Consider the following 19692-nt stretch of genomic DNA (forward strand, 5'->3'; position numbering starts at 1 on the left):
GGGTCTGGGCTCCCACCCCCCCAAGATGGACCTGACTGAGGGGTTCTGTTTTCTGTACCTACAAGCTCTGTTTTAGACTGTGTTCCTGTCGTCTAATAAACCTTCTGTTTTCCCGGCTGGCTGAGAGTCACGTCTGACTGCGGAGTTGGGGTGCAGGGACCTCTGGCTGCCCCAGGACCCCGCCTGGGCGGACTCGCTGCGGGAAGCGCACGGTGTGGAAGGGCATGCTGAATACTCCGAGGTCAGACCCAGGAAGGTGTGAGCTTCTTGCCCTGGAGACAGTATGCTCAGAGAGAGGAGGCTCCCCCAGAGTCCTGACTGGCGTTGAAGGAGTGGTTCCAGAGCATCCCAGCATCCCCTTCCACACCATGCGCTTCCCGGAAGTCCGCACAGGCACTGACACTCCCTCCTCTGGCCTTTGTCTCTTTTCCAGGCATTAGGAGGCCACCTGATCTCTTTGTGCTCCAACACCTTCAGTTGGCACCTTGCAGGAGAGCGGCCCAGGCCATTAGTTGTCCAGAGACAGGGTGTCGGCCATTCTCTGTGCAGACACCATCACACTGGCCCTCTAGGGCTCTACAACAATCACACCCCCTTATCCCACCATCTAGATCCTTAAGAAATGCATAGGGGAAACTGAGGCACCCACACAGTATTCAGAGAAAATATTAAGAACATTCCCACTTCGTAACACTGTATACGACTAGTTATATACTTTAAAGGGTGTAAAATAATCAAGTATTGTGCTAAACACAATGATACTCCAAACTGACCACCAACTTTAAGTTGTGTGTTTTTCCCCTCAGGTGAAGGCTCTGGGGTGGGGCTGGGGATGAGGGGTTCACAGTGCAGGAGGGTGCTCAGGGTTGGGGTGCTGGGGGCGCAGGCTCTGGGGTGGGGCAGGGCTGGGGATGAGGAACTTGGGGTGCAGACAGGCTGCCCCAGGGTTAGGGCCAGAGAGGACTCACCCCCCACTGGCAGCAGCAAACTCCAGGGGAGGGACCCCTCCTCTTCCCCCCCCCCCCCCCCGGCAGCACACTCACTCTGCACCACGGTTACTGCACATGCTCCTAGGGCCTCTCTCAGGTCCAGAAAGCCCCCTCGCCCCCCTCTGGTGGGTACTGGGGGGGGGGGTTTGCCATCACGTGTGGCCTCCCCTGCTGCTGCCCCTCACCATAGCCTCACTGGGGATGGGGGATGGGGCTGCCCCTTGCCCAGCATGGGGCAGGAGTGGGGACTGCAGGGTGGTGGCTGTGGGGGTGGGGGAGGGCGTCACAAAATTCACCCAAGCCCCAGTGCTCAGGTCTAGGAAGCCCCCCTCCCCCATCTCCCCTGTGGTGGGTGCTGGGGGGGGGGGGTGAAGGTGACTGCCAGTGGTGTGGATCACAGGATCAAACACTCACCAAAGCCCCAGCAGTTGCTCAGGTGAGTGAGGTCCACTCCAGATGTCCGAGGGGAGGGGAGGGCTGCAAAACATGTGTGAGTGTGCATCCTCCCTCCTCCCCCGTCCCCAGGCTGGCCCCCTCCCCCTCCTCCTGTGCTGCTATAGCCCTAGGCAGAAACAGCGGCAGGCAGGGGGCAGCACAAGCAAGGGAGAGGCACCAGCTGTTTTCTTTCAGGCAGGGAAGCTCCAGGGCGGGGGGGGGGATGCTCCGGGATGGCGGGGGCCGGGGTCCACTCCAGGCACCACAGGCCCATATAGTTCGCCGCGTATGGCGCGGAGCCCTCCCGGCAGGCGGCGCGGTGGTCGGGGCCGCAGGGCGACTGCCCCGCTTAAGGAAGCCTTGTATGCCCCCCTTCTCTTTCTCCCCCTGCTCCCTCCTCCTCCCCCCCAACCCAGGTGCGCACTCCGCAGCCCGGGGCACGTAGCCAGCGCCGGGAGTCCCCCTGCACCCATGCTCTGGCCACCCCACACAGTTGTGTTTTTTTGTTTGTTTCTTTTTTACTTTGCGGCTCCGACCGCCCCGCTTTTTTTTGTTTTTGTTTTTTGCTTGGGGTGGCAAAAAAGCTAGAGCCAGCCCTGATCCCGGCCCAGACATGCTCGAACAATCAGAACAGCCATTTGAGACTATAAAACCAGCAACGTAATAAAACTAGGTTCCTACAGTGACAAGGTAGAGAAGCAGAAGGGATTTCATACAGGAAGAACGTTGAGGAGACATGTTTTTAAGGCCTGCTCTGCATACAGTTTTTGTACTGATCTGTGTTGGGGAGGGCTGGGATTTTTTTTTTAAACAAGAGTTATATCAGCAACCCCCCCCCCCCCGGTGTGAATACAAGTTGAACTGGTATAAAGGTGCCTGATGCCAGGAATGCTTGTTTCCCTTTCCATACAGGAATAAGCTATACACGGTTATACAGGTGTAACTACACCCACGCTAGCAGGGCTGTATGGCTTTAATAGTACCAGGATATGTAAAGCAGGGTATGATTTGTGTGCCCTAGAGCAAGGGCATCCCCTGTGCAGGGAAAAATCCACACGGAGGCAGGAAACTCCACAAGTTCCAGCTCTCGCACAGCTTCCTTTTAATCATTGTAGAGTGGGAACAGGGTTTGCTTCTCATACAGAATGGACAACAGTTGGGAGCCTGGCCCATTCCAGCAGATTTCTTGAAATCTGCGGAGGCAGGGGTAGGGTGACCATATTTTCAAAATGAAGATCCGGGGTCCTGTTATCTGGGGGGAAGGAGGTGGAGGATCAGGGAGGAGAACACACCGGCTTTGGCAACTGGGAAAGAATTATGTCCATTTCTTACCATCTTTTCCTCCTCAGCCAAGCAACACCCCCCTTTCTCCTTCTCGTCCCTCTCCATAATGAAAACCAAGACACGTTAAATATCTTTTATAGCAGGGAGGCTTGAAAATGTAACTGATGTACATCTATCACGATGGTTGCAAGGATCAAGCAGCTCGGCTGCCCTTTTTGGGTAGGGGGCGGGGGTAAAGAAGAATTAAAGCTGCCACATGCCCACAGTTTCTGTGTGTCACTGGGTTAGATCTGTTTGGACGGTGTCCCAGTGACTCATATCACTGACTCTCCCCTACATTCTCCGGCAATCCCAGTGCTTAGTGGGGGTCAGGAATTGGTTGTGCGTAGGGGGAGGGGGGAAGATTATTTCTCAGGCCCACTTAGAAATGCCAAGGCCGGTGTTGTATCAAAACATGCCCTGGGTGACAGTGTGGTTCTGAGACTGCTCAGAAAATTCGCAGTGAGCATGAGCAGAGCGAACACATGTGCACTGAGGCAGTGAAGCCTCAGTCAAGCCCCGTCCTTAGCTCAGTTTCTCTGTCAGTGAGGCCTCGATTCACAGTATTTACTTAGGCGCCTAAACCCCAGTTTGAGCCTCCACTGCAATTCACAAAACTCCTGCTGAGCCCTGGAGGTGCCTAAACTCCCTCGGCCTCTGTGTTTTCAGTAACTAGTTCCCTCAGCACCTGTGTTTCTGCTTCTGGCCATGCGCACTGCTGCCTCGCTCAAGGCATCCTGATGCCTGTTTCCCAGCTAAGCCCTAGGGAAGATCAGCCATAGGCCACCTAACTCCTGTGTGGGGCCTAATCTGGTAGGCGGCCTGAGGCCCCACAGGTGAGTTCACTCACAGAATGCTCTCCCTCATCGTCTTTAGCCCAGTGTTTAGAGCACTCACCTGGGACATGGGAGACCACAGGTTCAAGTCCCTCTTCTACGTGATGAGGAGAAGGGATTTGAACAGGGATCTGCCACCTCTCTATGGGATATTCTGAGGTGGGGCTCCCTCCATCTCTCCTGCTGAAGCTGTTCCACTGGGGATGAATACTTAGAGAGTCATTTGCAGGAGAGAGAGAGACTGCAAGCATGAGAAGGACTCTATAGTCATGTGGTTAGAGCACTCACCCATTTTATTATGCATTTAATATTCCTGAAAATAAAAATAAAATGGGGGAAAATCCTCCAAAAGCAACTGAAACTAAACCAGTTTTTCTTTTGTTAGGAACAAATTCGGAGCCGTTTGGAGATTTTGAAAAAAGAGAGAGACGAGATTCTGTCGTATAAATCGAGTGGGGAAAATACAAGCCAGGAACTGCTGGTAGGTGCCGTTCTTACTCAGAGACAAACGTGCGCAGGGACATTATTGATACCCTGCTTAGTCTAACACAAGAAGAACATTGAGCAACATCTTCCCTTCCATGAAAGATTATTACTTATTTATTCTCATTGTTCTGATTTAATTGAGTATAAACAGGAAAATGGAGCATTAAGGAAAGAGTTTTAATAATCCAGATATTTCCATTGATAATGTGAATGTAATTTGTTTAGCTAACAGTAGTTTCTCCTTTAGTCTTTCAACTAGAGCTGGTCGAAATTCAACCACAAAAATATCCTGTAGGAAAACGGGATTTAGTAGAAAACAATTTTTTTCCATGGGAAAATGTCTTTTGCAAATAAATAAATAAATAAAAATCAGCTTTTTGACAGGAAATTTCAGAATGAACAAAAATGTTTATTTTCATTTCAAATTGAAGTTTTCATTTTGGTTTTAAAAAGCTGACATTTTTTTCAAAATTTCAAATGTTTTTATCCCTTTGTTTCCCCATTTCCTCCCTTTAGCCACTGATACAATAACATGAATAATTTCCAGGTTTTTTCTCCTAGATTTTCCTTTTTGCCAATTTTTCTAAAATGGGAGAACTTTTGAAGTGTTCCAGAGAGAATGGAATAAAAGGAACAAATGGGGCGGTGGTGGAAATGGACATTATTTTATTACATTTTAGGAAAAAGGGGAAACAGAAATGTGAATTTTTTTCAAGTTATTTCATGATATTTTTCAAACTAAAAGTCCCATTTTGAACACTGAAAAATGGAAACAACTTTGAAATTTCATTTTTTTTTGCAAATTCCTCCCCCATTTTTTGGCTTTACTTTCAACAGACGTAACTGTTAGCATATAAGCCTGTTTGTGATCCTGAGATAGAATTTTGGGTTTGACTTTTGATACTCTGACATCCTTACTAATGTGTGTGAAGAACAAAGGACAAAGACACTGTGTGTGGCTTCTGCCTGGCCAGATGGGTTTGTTAGTATAATGGGAACAGATAAGAACAGATAAAGTGTTACAGGGTATGGTGGGAGTGTAATATACGAGCACACACTGGAAGGCTGCCTGGCTCCTCTCTCAAGCCAAGGTCAAGCAACCAGTTAGGTGGGGCAAATGGGGACGGGGGAGGAAGAAACACTAAAAGCCAAAGAAAAGCCTGGCCTTGGCCAGGACACAACCTTACTCCTTATCCCTCCCATGGGATACAGAAGAGATGGGATGAAGACCCCAGACTCACGACCCTCCAGAACAGAACATGCCCATAAGTTGTAAGGGGTGTGACTAGGGGCGCGCACTGCAAGTATATTTGGACCTGCTAAGAAGGAGGAAATGGGGAACAGGGACACAGGCAAGGCTCAGAACTGGAAAGGGAGACGTGGGGTAAAGTCTCTGCTGGCGTGTAGAGCTATGGACATGCTTGCTTGGCACTAACCCCAGCAAACATCGCATTGCCTGCGCTTTAGACTTCTGGTCTTCTGCTTTCTGTCTGCGTGACAAGAACGAGGGGCGGGGCTAAGGGAAAGCCCTCGAACAATAACCACAACAGAAGAGTGCGGGCAGCCACTAGAGAAATCTGCTGCCCCAGAGAAGGATGGTCACTTAACACCTCACCAAATCCTACTGAAGTCATTGGAAAGGCTCCTATTGATTGTGGTGAGCTTTGGAACCGGCCCTAGTGATATCGCTGCTAGACGTTGCCGTGAAGAAGATTTGGGTTCTAAATATGATGTAAGTTTCTTGCTCCTGGGGTATCAGGAGCTAGAGTGCTCCAGAAAGAGCATGAATTGGTGGGCTTGTGTCCAGTTCACATGCACACGTTTCTAAATGCCCTGCAAACTCAGATTTGAACCTGCAAAAAGGTGTCTTGCCAGCCACCCAATTTGTGCTCAGAATCCCTCTGTGGGATAAAATTGGAGATTTATGATGTGACAAAATGTTTGTATCCTAACCTGTGCATTCAACACTCCTCAGAGCAATTGTTGGTGCTCTGATTTTAAAGCCTGTTTTAGAAACATGGCCCTATTCATCTAGGTGTGTTTTGTGGAGAGCCTCTGTTCCCCAGTTCAAGTCAAGCGCTTCTGAGTTTAGGTTCTACTGTTTGCTCCCCAGACGTAACTCTGGCCTGTCCAGTTCTGGATCCCGCACCTGCTGTACTTCCTGTTGTTTGAAGGTTCTTGTTTTCTAGACGCCACTGTTAACAGAATATCCTAATAATGCAAGATACATTCATATTCTAAACACCCATTAGGATTCCTCAGAATTCATTGGAAAATCATCTGTCTACTGAGCATAGCATTTGTTCTCCATAAAATTTCAGGAGTTAAATTCTCTGGGGTTGCAATGACATGCTCCTGTGTGCATACATAAGGCTTTACAAAATGTCCCATAACTCACTCCGTGTTCCTGTCCTTGACTTGTGCTTTCTCTGTTTGTATCTCTTCATTTCAGAAACAGCTGGAAACTGAGAGGCAGAAGATTGTGGCTGAATTTCAGCAACTGCGCCAGTTTCTGGAGGAACAAGAGCGACTCCGGCTGGCCCAGTTGGAAGAGCTGAATCAGGAAATTGAAAAGGGAAGGGCTGAGTATGTTGCCAAACTATCTGAGGAAATATCCTCTTTCAGTTCCCTGATCAGTGAGATGGAGCAGAAGTGCCAGCTGCCAGCAAGTGAATTCCTGCAGGTGAGACGGTGTTAGAAACACCCCAGAACCTTTCACGGGGCAAGAAACCCTTCACTTTTGGAGTGTAGGAGTGTGTGACGTTCCCCTTGTGTTATCTGGACCCGTGATCTGCTAGGTCACTCCAATCCTCGACTCTGAGAGCCAGCCTTGCCCTGCTCTGCTGTGAGAACCCCACTCCTGGGCTGTTCCCGCACACCCTCTAGCATGTAAGCTGCTCCCAGCTATGTGAGTGAGCACTTTTGGCCAGTCGCTGCTTGGATTGTGTAACCGAATGACACTAGCCAATATCTCCGGTCCCAGGCACAACCCTAGGAACGTCCATCTTGCAGTGTCCAGCTATGCTCCCTGGGCACTGCAAGCTTATATGAGTTCTTCAATTTAACAAAGAAATTGATATTGTGACAAAGTTCCTCCTCTATCTTCGTGGGTCCTGCGCTTATTGGCAGATTTTCCTCGCCTCAGAGATTCACCATGTGGGTCAGGGAACAGCCCAGAGACCTTCCCCTCTGGTAGAAGCCACAGTCCAGGTCAATTCCTCCTGTGTCTGATCAGGAGTTGGGAGGTTTGGGGGGAACCTGGTCCCGCCCTCTACTCTGGGTTCCAGCCCAGGGCCCTGTAGACTGCAGCTGTCTAGAGTGCCTCCTGGTACAGCTGTGCGACAGCTACAACTCCCTGGGCTACTTCCCCGTGGCCTCCTCCCAACACCTTCTTTACCCTCACCACAGGACCTTTCTCCCGGTGTCTGATAATGCTTGTACTCCCCAGTCTTCCAGCAATATGTCTTCTCACTCTCAGCTCCTTGTGCCTCTTGCTCCCAGCTCCTCACATGCACGCTACAAACTGAAGTGACGTCCTTTTTAAACTCAGGTTTAAGGCCTGCCTGCCTTAATTGGTTCCAGCAAGTTCCTGCTTATTCTGGAACTGCCCCAGTTACCTTACCCAGGGAAAAGGGATCTACTTAATCTGGGACTAATATATCTGCCTTCTCTCCTGTATCCATCTGGCCTGACCCTGTCACAGTATGTACCAGGCTTGTTATACCAAGGGGAGTCTCTGACACGCTTCAAACCAAACCACTGCTTCAGGGAGAATAAACAAATTTATTAACTGCAAAGGATAGATTTTAAGTGATTATAAGTCAAAGCAAAAGAAGTCAGATTTGGTCAAATGGATATAAACTGGCCGTGGGGAAGTTTAGGCTTGAAATTAGACGAAGGTTTCTAACCGTCAGAGGGGTGAAATTTTGGAACAGCCTCCCGAGGGAAACGGTGGGGGCGAAAGACCTCTCTGGCTTCAAGATTAGGCTTGATAAGTTTATGGAGGGAATGGTTTGATGGGATAACGTGATTTTAGTCAATTAGGCATTAACGTGCCATCGCTGGTAAAATGAGGGTCCGGCTGTAGAATCTTGCCTGTATGCTCGGGGTTCTACTGATCGCCATATTTGGGGTCGGGAAGGAATTTTCCTCCAGGGTAGATTGGCAGAGGCCCTGGAGGTTTTTCGCCTTCCTCCGCAGCATAGGGCAGGGGTCGCAGCCTGGAGGATTCTGTTGTGGGTGGGTCAGCTTTTGTGGCCTGCATCATGCGGGAGGTCAGACTAGATGACCATATTGGTCCCTTCTGACCTTAAAGTCTATGAGTCTATGAGTCTATAAATGAAATAAAAGCAAAGTGCATTTTAAGCTGATCTTAACACTTTCAGTGCCCTTACAAACTTAGATGCTTCTCACCACAGGCTGGCTGGTTGCCCTTCGGCCAGGCTCTCCCCCTTGATCAGAGCTTCAGTCGCTTGGTGGTGATGTCTGTAGATGGAAGTGGAAGAGAGAGGAAGAGCATGGCAAACATCTCTCCCTTTTATCATATTCTTTCTTCCCTCTTGGATTTGCCCCCCAACGGTGAGCATTAACTCATCATAGTCCCAAACTGACCAAGGAAAGGGAGGTGACTCACTTGAAAGTCCAACAGATCCTTTGTTTCTGCCTAGACCAGTGTCCTTTGTTCCTGTGAGGCTGGGCTGGGTTTGTCCCATACATGCCCTGATGAGGTGTGAACTGCCCCTCTGCTCCTGGAGAGTTTTGCCTGGGCATGTTTTAAGCCATGAGGACACATTTTCAGCCTCATAACTATATACATGAAATTACAACCTATAACATTACTATAACAACAATGCTCAGTGCATCATGAGCCTTCTGAAGACACTGGACATGACAAACATTGCATTGGATACCACACAATCATTTTATAAGGATGAACATGGGGGTGCAGGGTGTTCCCCCGAGGTACAGAGAATCACAGAGTGAAAGGTCAGAACATACAGTATTGCTAAAATATACATTATTTTTCCTTAAGGTCTTCATAAAATGCCCTTTAAAGTCAATGGAAATATACTTCTTGAGTACAACGGGCATAGGATCAAGTCCTAAATGAAAAAAATTCTTCATTTGAATTCTAGTGGGAGAAGACTCCTCCAAAAATGGCAAACTCTGAATTCTGTTCTCCCTGTCTCATAATGCAAGAACAAAGGGACATTCAATCAAATTAGAAGGTGACAAATTCAAAACTGATCCAATGAACACTTTTTCACACATCACGTAATTAGACTGTGGAACTCATTGCCACCAGATGTCGTTCAGACCAAGCATTTAGCAAAACTCAAAAGTGATTGGATATTTGTATGGATAACACAATATGCAGAGTGATATTAAACCTCATGCTTCATTGCTTCAGCCAGTCACTAACTATTAGAGAGCAGGATGAGAATGTGGGGGTCAGATCATCTTACACCTTCCTCTAAAGCATCTGGCACTGTCTACCTTTGGAGACAGAATACTGACCAGATGGACTCAAGTCTGAGCCAGTCTGGCATTTCCTGTGTTCTAAACACTAACTCCAAAAGATTAAAGATGGAACCAGCCTTTAATTATGGAAATAGCTAAGATTGAAGTTGAGTTTCACTTTAAAGCCTCATTTTGCCACTCTTCCTACACACCACAAAAAGGGAAAATAGTGGCCTTAAAATTGATACATGAGGTCTGAGGCTGTTGTGATTTTCTCTGCCAGAACTGAAGTTAGATAGGAGCTGTTCGTTACTTATGGTAGCCTGAAAGTGTAAGTAGTCGTTAGAATTGCAAAAACCTTCTAATGATTTTATTTTTCAAAAAATGCCTCTAACTAGGAAATTTTTAAAAAAGGCGAGAAATAAAACGTAGCATCCTGGACTTCTCTAGCTGATATCTAGGGTCAAATTCTCTGTTGGAGCCAGTATCTGCTGTGGGCAGCATTCTTCACTCCTCAGGTTTCCTGCATTGATCCTAGGGCTTAGGACGGTGAATGGCCCTCTGTTACTCTGTACCCCACACCCATTGTTCTCACCCAGCCCCACCTCCCTGTGGCTGTCAAGAAGCCCACAGGACGGGCCTTCAGAATGTTTGTGGGTGAGTGGGGAGAGAGTTTTCAGCATGTGGGCAGCACAGTATGGGGGCATCCCTCCCTCTGCATCCCCTGGAGTCTGCAGGAGGGGATCTTCCCCACACCTGTGAGTGTTCGGAAGATCCTTGTTCAGCACATAACAAGACTGAGCCCTCTGCTTCCATGTGCCGGGTGGTTATCCAAATGTTGTTACACAAAGAGCCTGTGTGCCTCCTTATACAAACTTCCTGGGCCCAGATCCTGCAGTCAGAGCACTTCTCCAAAGGCGCAAAGGCAACACATGTAATGTTTTTGTTTGCATTAATAAATAACAAATAATTTCTCTTTGAATCTCAAACTGTGAAGACAAAGTGAGTACCCTCCAGAGCAGGAGGGATCCTTAGTATGAGATATGGGACTGAATTTCCTTTTATCTTTCTCCTCTAGGACATCAAAGGCACCTTGAGCAGGTAGGTGGCTCCTTCTCACTCTCCCTTTCACTTCCCAGTGCAGGGAAGGGATTTTAAACATGAGATGTGGCTCCCCATAGTCCAGAAGTGCAGAGTGTGGGGCTGGTTCCCAATCTCCCTCTGATAAATCTAATCTTGGTGCTGTTATCATTTTGACTAGACTCCAGAATAGAGCAGCCTGAGAAAAGAGTGATTTACCTACAGACAGGGTATTGATTTGTAGTGTGGCTGGTGGAATGGAGACCTCAGGAGACTGGGGATGGAGAATGGGTCTGTCATTCTAGGTCATAGATTCCAAACTCCACCTAGGTGGGTAGGGATGGAAAGTCAGGGCCATCTGATGACTGTTCAATGAGCTGTTTATTAATTGTTTCTTATTATGCAGTGAGCTCTATCCGTGTGCTGGGCGTGGCAAGAGATATCATGGAAGAGACATTCCCTGCTCTAAGGAGTTTATAATGTGCTGTTATCAGTAGCACTATGGCAGTGCCTAGAGGGTCAAGGCAAAACCAGGGCCCAACATGCTGGGTGCTGCACAGACACACAGACAGAGACAGTCCCTGCCCCAGGGCGTTTACAGTCTAAATAGACACAAGAGACAAAGGGCAGAGGGAGGAAGGATTAAAATCGATTGAAGGGGACATTCAATAAAGACAAAGTGCTGCACTTTGGAAGGAAAAATCAAATGTACAACTATGAAATTGGGAATAACTGGCTAGGCAGCAGGACTGCGGAAAAACATCTGGGGGTTCAAGTGGATCACACATTGAACGAGTCGGCAGTGTGATGCTCTTGTGAAAAAGGCAAATGTCATTGTGGGATGTTGTCCCAGGTTGCTGTATTCACCGCAGGTGGTGCCTCCTCCTGGCTGTTCTGGGGATTAGCTCTCTTCCAGGGCCAACCCCTCCCCTTGCAGTCTCTCCCCCGTTGTCTCTCTCTCACTCTGCAGCCTCATCTCTCACTCCAAGAGCTGCAGCTTCTTCTTCGTGACTCAGCCCTGCAGCCAGGTCACTAAATGGTTTCCCCTTCTGGGGTATAGAGTGTCCCTGGTCCCACTGCCCAGGCAATGCTGGTAGGGGAACTCGAGCCCGCCCACTGCTCCAGGGCCCAGCTCAGGGACCCTACCACATGCAGGCAAGGTCTGCTCTCTCCCTGGGCTGCTTCCTACTCACCTCCCATAGGCTTTCTTCTCCGCCCTTCTCTCTTATAGGGGTTAAACTATATGACCATTGCAGTCCCCTCTAACCCGATGATTCTAAGTACTCCCTTCCCTCAGGGCCAGGCTCCTAGCATGCTATTCTTTCCCTGGTTTCCCTCTTTCCCTTTCAAATGCACAGAGGGTGGCTGCAGACTTTCTCACTGCAGCCGATTTCTGTTGCCAGCTTCCTGGCTTTATACTAGCCCAGCCCCCACCTGCTCAGCTGAGCTTCACTGTCCAATCAGAGGTTGCTTCTCTGGCCTAAACCCCTCATGTGTGGCCTCTCTCACTAATCTCCTCTTTCTCAGCTTCCTTCACTCCTTTGGGGGGCTGATGTGGGGTGAACAGCCCACCACAGATGTATTAACAGGAGTGTTGTATGTAAGACACAGGAGGACGTTGTTCCACCCTTCTTGCCCCGGTGAGGCCTCACCTGGAATCCTGTGTCCAGTTTTGGGCACCACACTTTCAGAAAGATGTGGAAAAATTGGAGAGAGTTCAGAGGAGAGCAACAGAAATGATCCGAGGTTTAGAATGGATGAGCTGTGAGGAAAGGTAGAAATAAATGGGTGTGTTTAGTCTAGAGAAGAGAAGACTGAGGCAGGGCCTGATAACAGTCTTCAAATCTGTCTGAGGCTGTTCTACAGAGAGTGGTGATCAGTTGGTCTTCAAGTCCCCTGAGGGCAGAACAAGAAGTAATCGGTTTAATTTGCCACAAGGGAGATTTACATCAGTGTGACGGGTTCCCGGGGTGCAACTTGGACTGTGGGACTGGGGAGCCCTCCAAATCCCCAACCCTGGGCTGCCTCTCGCCCCGTGATGCTGATGTCAAGCTACAAGCCTGACAGGCCCTGCGCTGACACAGACACCTATGGGCAGGGACCCGCCCAGCTGTGTTACATGAATCATCTCCCAGCCATTGATGGACCAGCAATAGAAGGCGCCAGCCAGTTCTCCCCAGCTCCAGCCCTGCCCCCCAGAACTGCACCGACTCACACTGCTCAAGGCTCCCTGGGCAGTGCAAGTTCATTCAGTAGTTTGCCGTCCCTCAGTGTGGAGTGGACACACACTGGCCTTTGTAAGCTGAGAACCCCTGTGCTAGTGGACTGACCATTGTATGTATCCAAAGAACTAAATAAGAACATAAATTATCTTTGAAATGGGTTAGTGGGGCTCACTCCAGGTCCTGGTATGATAGGTATCTACATCACCACAAGGATTGTCACTAATTATCTCCCTTTAATGGTGTACAGGATATAAGTCAGGGCATCCTGCTTACCCACACTCACAATACAAGACCAAGGGGATGTTCAGTGCAACTGAAAGGAACCAGTGTAAAGCTGAGAAAAGGAAATACTTTTTTTTTTTACACAATTCATTATTAACCCATGGAACTCATTGCTACATGGTATCACTGAGTTTCATAGATGCATAAAGTTGAAGGCCAGAAAGGACCCTAAGTTCATCACATTTGGCCTCCTATATATCACGGCACAGGCTTTCTCATTCCCCTGGGGGTGTTAGACCCCTGCTTAGCCCAGGGACCTTCCCCCACTCCAGCCCTTCCCCCAAGGCCCTGCCCCGCCTCTTCCTGCCCTGCCCAGCCTCTTCTTGCCCTTGCTCCACCCCCTCACCCCCAAGCGCATCCTGCCCGCTGCTGAACAGCTGATTCCCGGTGGGTGGGAGGCGCTGGGAGGCAGGGGGAGGAACTGATCGGCAGGGCCAGCTAGCGGGCGGGAGGCGCTGGGGTGTTGGGGGGAAGCTGATCTGTGGGGCTATTTTTTCTGTGGGTGCTCCAGCCCTGGAGCACCCACAGAGTTGGTGTCTATGTATTGCAGGTCCTTAAATTTCATCCCGTTATTCATGTATTCACCCCAATAACTTGTACTTGAGTAAATCCTAACGTGCGTTGACTAAAGCACCTTCCAGAAAGCCATTCAGTCTAGATTTAAAGACATCAACAGACAGTAACACTTGAAGCTCCCTAGAAGTGTGGGGGGGGGCACCGGTGCCCAAACCATGGCCCCACCCCTGTGCTGCCTCTTCCCTGAAGCCCCGCCCTCTGCTTGCTCCTCTCCGCCCCTCCCCCCATCACTTGCCTTTAAGGCAGGTACAAAGGGAGAGAGCAGAGCTCTCCCACTTTTAAAAGTGATAGGGCCATGGCACCCCTGTTCTGGCGCCCCTGTCCAGAGATGGAGAATCTACCACTTCCCTTCGCAGTTTCTTCCAATGGTTAATCCACCCACACTCTTAACAATGTCTGTCTGATTTCCCATTGGAATTTCTCTGGCTTCAGCTTCCAGCAATTGGTCCTTGTTGTGCCTTTGTTTGCTAAACTGAGGAGCCCTTTAGTACCAAGTCTGTTCTCCCCATGACGGTATTTATACCCCACACTCAAGTGCCAGGGGTCTCCCAGTGTGAGGCATTTCTACCAGCCCTCACATCAGTTTTGTGGGTCTTCTCTGCACCGGCTCCACTTTCTCAACATCCATTTTAAAATGGGGGCACCAGGACTGGAGGCAGTTTTCCAATATCGGTCTCACCAAAATGAAGGGGAAGCTTGTAGTGTCCAAGCTGGGATTGGACCTATTCCTGGGGCAATAGAGACTTTAATCCTCCAGGGTCTGCTGAGCTACAACCATTCACTAGAATGAAATACATGTGAGTAAAACACAAATATGAACGAACTCCACAACGAGTAACACTGGGTTCTTCTTCAGATGCGAGAGGGAGAAGTTCAACGACCCAGTGGCCTTTTCTTCAGAACTGAAACGGAGAATCTGGGAATCTTCTCAAAGAAATGCCTCTCTGGAGACCAGAATGAAGAAATTCAAAGGTAATAAAGAGTCACCTGGGGAATTTTCTCATCTATATTACACTGATAATTGACAGAGCTGGGGAAATCTCCTAGGGACAATGATTGTGGCTGGAGATAGTCAACTAATCATTTGGAACCTACGAATTCCCTCCTCAGCTCTCAATACAGCACATACACACTGGGTTAGGGGCCTGCATTCGGACTCCCTGGGGGTTTCCTTTCCTAGCAGCTATGAACGTTAACCTGAGCTTGAGCTTCCTGCTGAATTCACTGTTTTTGAAGTATGTTTGTTTGGATTTTTTGTCTGCAAGTCCTCCTGTGTCACCAAAGTCCCTCTCTTGCTTTGGAGCAGGGCTGGGAAACCTTTTTCTATCATGGGCCATTGACTCATGGAAAAAAATCAATCCTGGGCCACTCACCTGCAGGGGGACAGAGAGGGGGCACAGAGGCTAGGGGCTTCCCCCCGCAGCAGGCCGAGACGGCGCTCTCGGCTCCAGCCCCACAGGGGGTGTAGGCAGTGGCGCTGGAACAATTTTTACTGTGGGGGTGCTGAAAGCCAGTGGTCCCCAAACTTTTTACCTGGCACCCCCCTTACCCCTGTCTGTGCCCCCTCTCCCCAGAGCTGGGGCCAAGACTGGGCCATGGCTCCGGGAGGGTGGGGCAGGATGTGGACAGGGGTAAGGGGGCTGAGGCTGGGACCACAGCTGGGGGCGGGAGCAGAGCCCCGGGTGCAGGGCCAGCTGACGGGACCCTGCGTGCGGTACCAGGGCCAGAGCCCCGGGCAGGGGTCCAGCAGCCAGCTGGGACCCTGGGCGTGGGGCTGGCAGCTGGGACCCCACGCAAAATCTGGGGGGTGCTTCAGCACCCTCCGCACTCCTAGTTCCCACAGCTCTGCGCAGAGACTTGGGGCTTCCCCCCACGCCGGGGAGAGTCGGCACTTGCGGCTCCATCCCCATGGCGGGGGAGGGGTCCGGCAGGGCTGCGGGCCGGATGAAATTTAGCAACAGGCCGGATCTAGCCTGTGAGCCATAGGTTCCCCACCCCTGCTTTAGAGATTCTGCACCTTTTATCCTCCTGAGCTGGAGATAACGAGACCCCCAGGGCTGTCAGGAAGGATGAGCCAGTTTACTAAGTACTAATGGTTCAGGGGCAGATTTAAAGTTGATTGAATGCTAATCAGTGAAAAAGTGTCTGTGTATGGGTCTGTCTGTGAATTATGTGTTGGTTTCAGAGGGTTTCTCTACACAGCAATTAAACACCCGTGGCTGGCCCGTGTGCGCTGACTCCGGCTCACGAGGTTCGGGCTCGGGCTGGAACCTGGGCTCTGCGACCCTCTCCCGTCACAGGGTCCCAGAGCCCAGGCCTCTGCCCAAGCCCGAGCATCTACACTGCAATTAAACAGCCCCATTGCCCCAGCCCTGCGAGCCCAAGTCAGCTGTCATGGGCCAGCCACAGGTGTTGAATTGCTGGTAAAACATCTCTGGGTCTGTCATGTAACCTTAGGTCGTGTCCTTAGTTTTTAATGTTTGTGGTTATTTTTTAGTGAGGTGTGTAATGGTTTGTACTGGTCTGAATTGCACTTAACCTCCTTAACTAGAACTTCATAAAGTTTGTTTTCTTTTCATTTTGCTTTTGTGTTAGAACATTAACAATGTGAATATATTCCTCAACATGACAACCTGACACTTCATCTTTTTCACCCATTTCTTCCTGTAGACTCACTGTCATCTAGCCAGCAGATGGACAAAGGTAACGTTCTCGGATCAAAGGGTGAGTGAAAACTTTCCTATGAATTATGGTGGCTCATTGGCAGCACCATAGTTCAGGTTTTGTTTCAATTTTGCATTTGACAGGAGCTGAGCAACATATTACTGGTGGCTACACAGATCTTCCCTAAAAAGAGAAAAGTCGATTCTTTTCTCTATTAGAATTTAGAATTTGTAACTAGTGGTTGGGGTAACCAGATGGGCTGGGGGGCGGGAGAGGGGGCGAGCAGTGTATCTCCATAGAGATCTAAGAGTTTAAAAATGAGCCTTTTGGAAAATCAGAGAGGAACATCTCACCTCATTTTCAGAACTCTTTATGCGCATACATCACATCCCCTGGCAATATTATTATTATTAGGAAATGCACAAGTGGTACAATGAAGAATGGGAAAATTCAGCATACAAAAATAGACATTTCTGTTTCCTCTCTCTACTTTATAAATCAAAAGAAAAAATGTTCAAAATGTCCAAAGGGGTTAGGTAGCCATCACCTATTCGCAGACATGCCAACTCTCACGAATTAATCGTGAGAGATGCGATTTCTGAGTAAAATTAAGCCTCACTCATGATCTCACCATAGAGCTGTGGCTGAAAAAAAATCCCGACATTTGAGAGTTCTAAAAATGAGGCTTAATGTTACTTAGAAATCCTGTCAGCTGCCCTGGGCGCGGCTGGGGCTCCCGTTGTCACCACCCCAGTGCGGCTGCTCCCCTGCCAGCCTGGGAAGTGGGAGAGGGGCCCCCACTGTAGCCCCCAGGCCTAGGGAGGGTGAAGAACCCCAGGAGGAGCAGCGGTGGGGCTGTAGGGGTTTATTATGGCCTGGGGGCTGCAGGGGGCCTGAAGTGAGCGGGGGGCTGATGGGCTGGGGGGGCTGTATTGATGGTGGGTTCTGAGCAGATAGGGTGAGTGCTGGGAGGGTGAACTGAGGGCAGTGGGGTAGGGGTGCTGAACTGATGGGGGGGTGATGATGGGGGCTGGGGGACTGAATGGGGGGGTTGGATGGGGACAGAACTGATGGGGGCTGGGGGACAGGATTAATTGCTGGGCAGGAGACAGGCAGATGTGGCGGTGAGAGCTGCTGCAGCTCAAAATCCCCTTCTCCAGGACATGTGGGAGAGTGGGCGACACTGATTGTCACATGCGCACACCCTGGGGAGGGGCCAGGGGAGTTCAAACAGCAAGAGACTGACCTAGAAACCACACTAGAATCCTTTTAAACATGTCATGATTGTTGGGCCAATCTCATGAGATTTGATCCCTTGAAGTTGGCAATACTGTATTAGCCATTGCATAGCCTTGGGGCCAGCAGTGTGGGGTTTGGAAAGTCCCCGATAGACCAGCACAAGCCGAGCAGCCGTTCAGTAAGTGTGCGGTGTCCTCACCCCCCCGCAGCTACACACAGTCATGGGGGGCCAGTGGGGTCTCTATAAAAGCAGGTTTTCTAGTGCTTAGCTGGCTGATCGTTAGGAGGGAGGGGGCTCTGCAAGGAGCCGGGGTGTGAAGAGTTGCATCATGGGACAGGGGGACGTTGGATTCCCTGTAATCTGCTGGGAGCCTCCTATGATGCCGGGATCTCTAATCACATCTGTGGGGAGAGGTGGGGGCAGGTGGGGAAAGATTCCAGGGCCTGATTGTCAGGCCCTTTTGTGCTGCTCTGTCAGAGCAAAGGGGCCTTAATGTGCCTGGAAACAGACCCCAGAAAATAGCCCCTGTGCCAGGGAGCCCCCCCCCCCCGTCCGTGTGAAGTTGGCACAGGGGCTCCACAGCAACTCTGCTCCCAGCTGTTATTGTAGGAGTGGGTTTGGGACATGCTAAGAGCCAGGGCCAGTCCTAGGGGAGTGCGGGGTCCAGGGTGGAAGTGACGGATTCGTCTCTTCTGGGACCAACTGTGCCGGCCAATCGCTCCATCCCGCGGGGCCCCCCAAAGCGCAGGGCCTGGAGCAGTTGCCCCGATTCGCCCTCCCCAAGGGAAGGCTCTTTTGGGGGCATAGACAGGAGGCATCACGCTCTGGCTGCTCTCTGCTTTGCAGCCCTGAGGCCCCTGTAACGAGGGGCCAGGGAGACTAAAGGAAGGACACAGGTGGCTTAAACCCACCTCCCTCTAACCCCCCTTGTCTTTCCCCCAAGCACAAGGATGGACTCACTGAACTCAGACACTGGGTCTGGGGGCCTGGCTCAGTGGAGCTGATCCCTTCACTCTGTCACTGAACTGGCTCTGTCAGGGTGTGAATCCCCCCTGCCCATGGCTGAGATCTCAGCGCTGCTCCCCAGGCACAGCTGGGTAAATCCTGGAGGCAGGAGGTTGCCTGGTTCACTCCCCAGCTGGGGCAGGTTCTGTCACTGACACGATCAGACCCTGCCCCAGGGCTGAGCTCTGCCCCTCACGCTCTGATTCTCTCTCTGCAGCGAACGTGACTCTGGATCCAGACACGGCCCATCCCGACCTCATCGTGTCTGCGGATCGGAAAAGTGTGAGATGTGGAGACAGATGGCAGGATCTGCCCAACAACCCTGAGAGATTTGACACTGAGCGCTGTGTGCTGGGCTGTCAGGGATTCACCTCGGGCCGACATTACTGGGAGGTGGAGGTGGAGGTGGAGGGGGGGGGATTCTGTTTTGTGGGGGTGGCCAGAGAGTCTGTGAGCAGGAAGGGAGAGATCAGCTTTAACCCTGAGCAGGGGATCTGGGCTGTGGAGTGCGATGAGGATCAGTACTGGGCTCTCACGTCCCCTGTGCAGCGCATCCCCTTCCCCCCGAGCCGGGCACCCCACAGGATCCGGGTTTGTCTGGACTATGAACGGGGGCGGGTGGCGTTTTTCGATGCTGGTCGCAGGGACCCGATCGTCACTTTCCCGCCGGCCTCTTTCGCCGGGGAGAGAATCCGCCCATTCTTCTGGGTTGGTGTTGTTAGTGTGCGGCTCCTCTAGCCCCCACCCCCCTGATCTCTATGACCTGGAGGACTCAGCCAGCCCAGTCAGACAGGGCTGCAGGGGGGGTGACGCTCTATGGCTGTGGAGGTCTGTGTGAGGCTCTAGGCTGGGTCTCTGTGCTCCTAGGAGGCCAACTCTGTGTAGACTGGGGGGGGGGTCCCACCAAGGATGGAGGGAGCCCCCCTATGGGAGGGACCCAGCCGAGGGCCAGGGAGAGACCCCTCAACTGGGGGGGGGAGCAGGGGGAGGCCTGGCTGAAGGGGCTGGGGGGGGGGGGAGAGCAGGGGGGAGGCCTGGCTGAAGGGGCTGGGGGGAGGAGGGAGCAGGGGGGAGGCCTGGCTGAAGAGGCT

At 50.8% G+C, this 19692-nt stretch overlaps 1 protein-coding gene across 1 annotated transcript in view; it reads left to right on the plus strand.

Moving 5' to 3' along the window:
- The window catches only part of LOC135887342 (tripartite motif-containing protein 10-like), a 30253-nt gene extending 10914 nt beyond the window's left edge, over positions 1-19339 (plus strand). Inside the window, exons 2-7 of the mRNA XM_065415106.1 lie at positions 3969-4064; positions 6522-6752; positions 10608-10630; positions 14549-14664; positions 16363-16395; positions 18819-19339. Of these exons, the coding sequence (XP_065271178.1) occupies positions 3969-4064; positions 6522-6752; positions 10608-10630; positions 14549-14664; positions 16363-16395; positions 18819-19339 (1020 nt within the window). The remainder of the gene's footprint in view (positions 1-3968; positions 4065-6521; positions 6753-10607; positions 10631-14548; positions 14665-16362; positions 16396-18818) is intronic.
- The last annotated feature ends 353 nt before the right edge of the window (positions 19340-19692 follow it).

The sequence above is a fragment of the Emys orbicularis genome, chromosome 13 (genome assembly GCF_028017835.1).
Source record: "Emys orbicularis isolate rEmyOrb1 chromosome 13, rEmyOrb1.hap1, whole genome shotgun sequence".
NCBI classification, from domain to species: Eukaryota; Metazoa; Chordata; order Testudines; family Emydidae; genus Emys; species Emys orbicularis.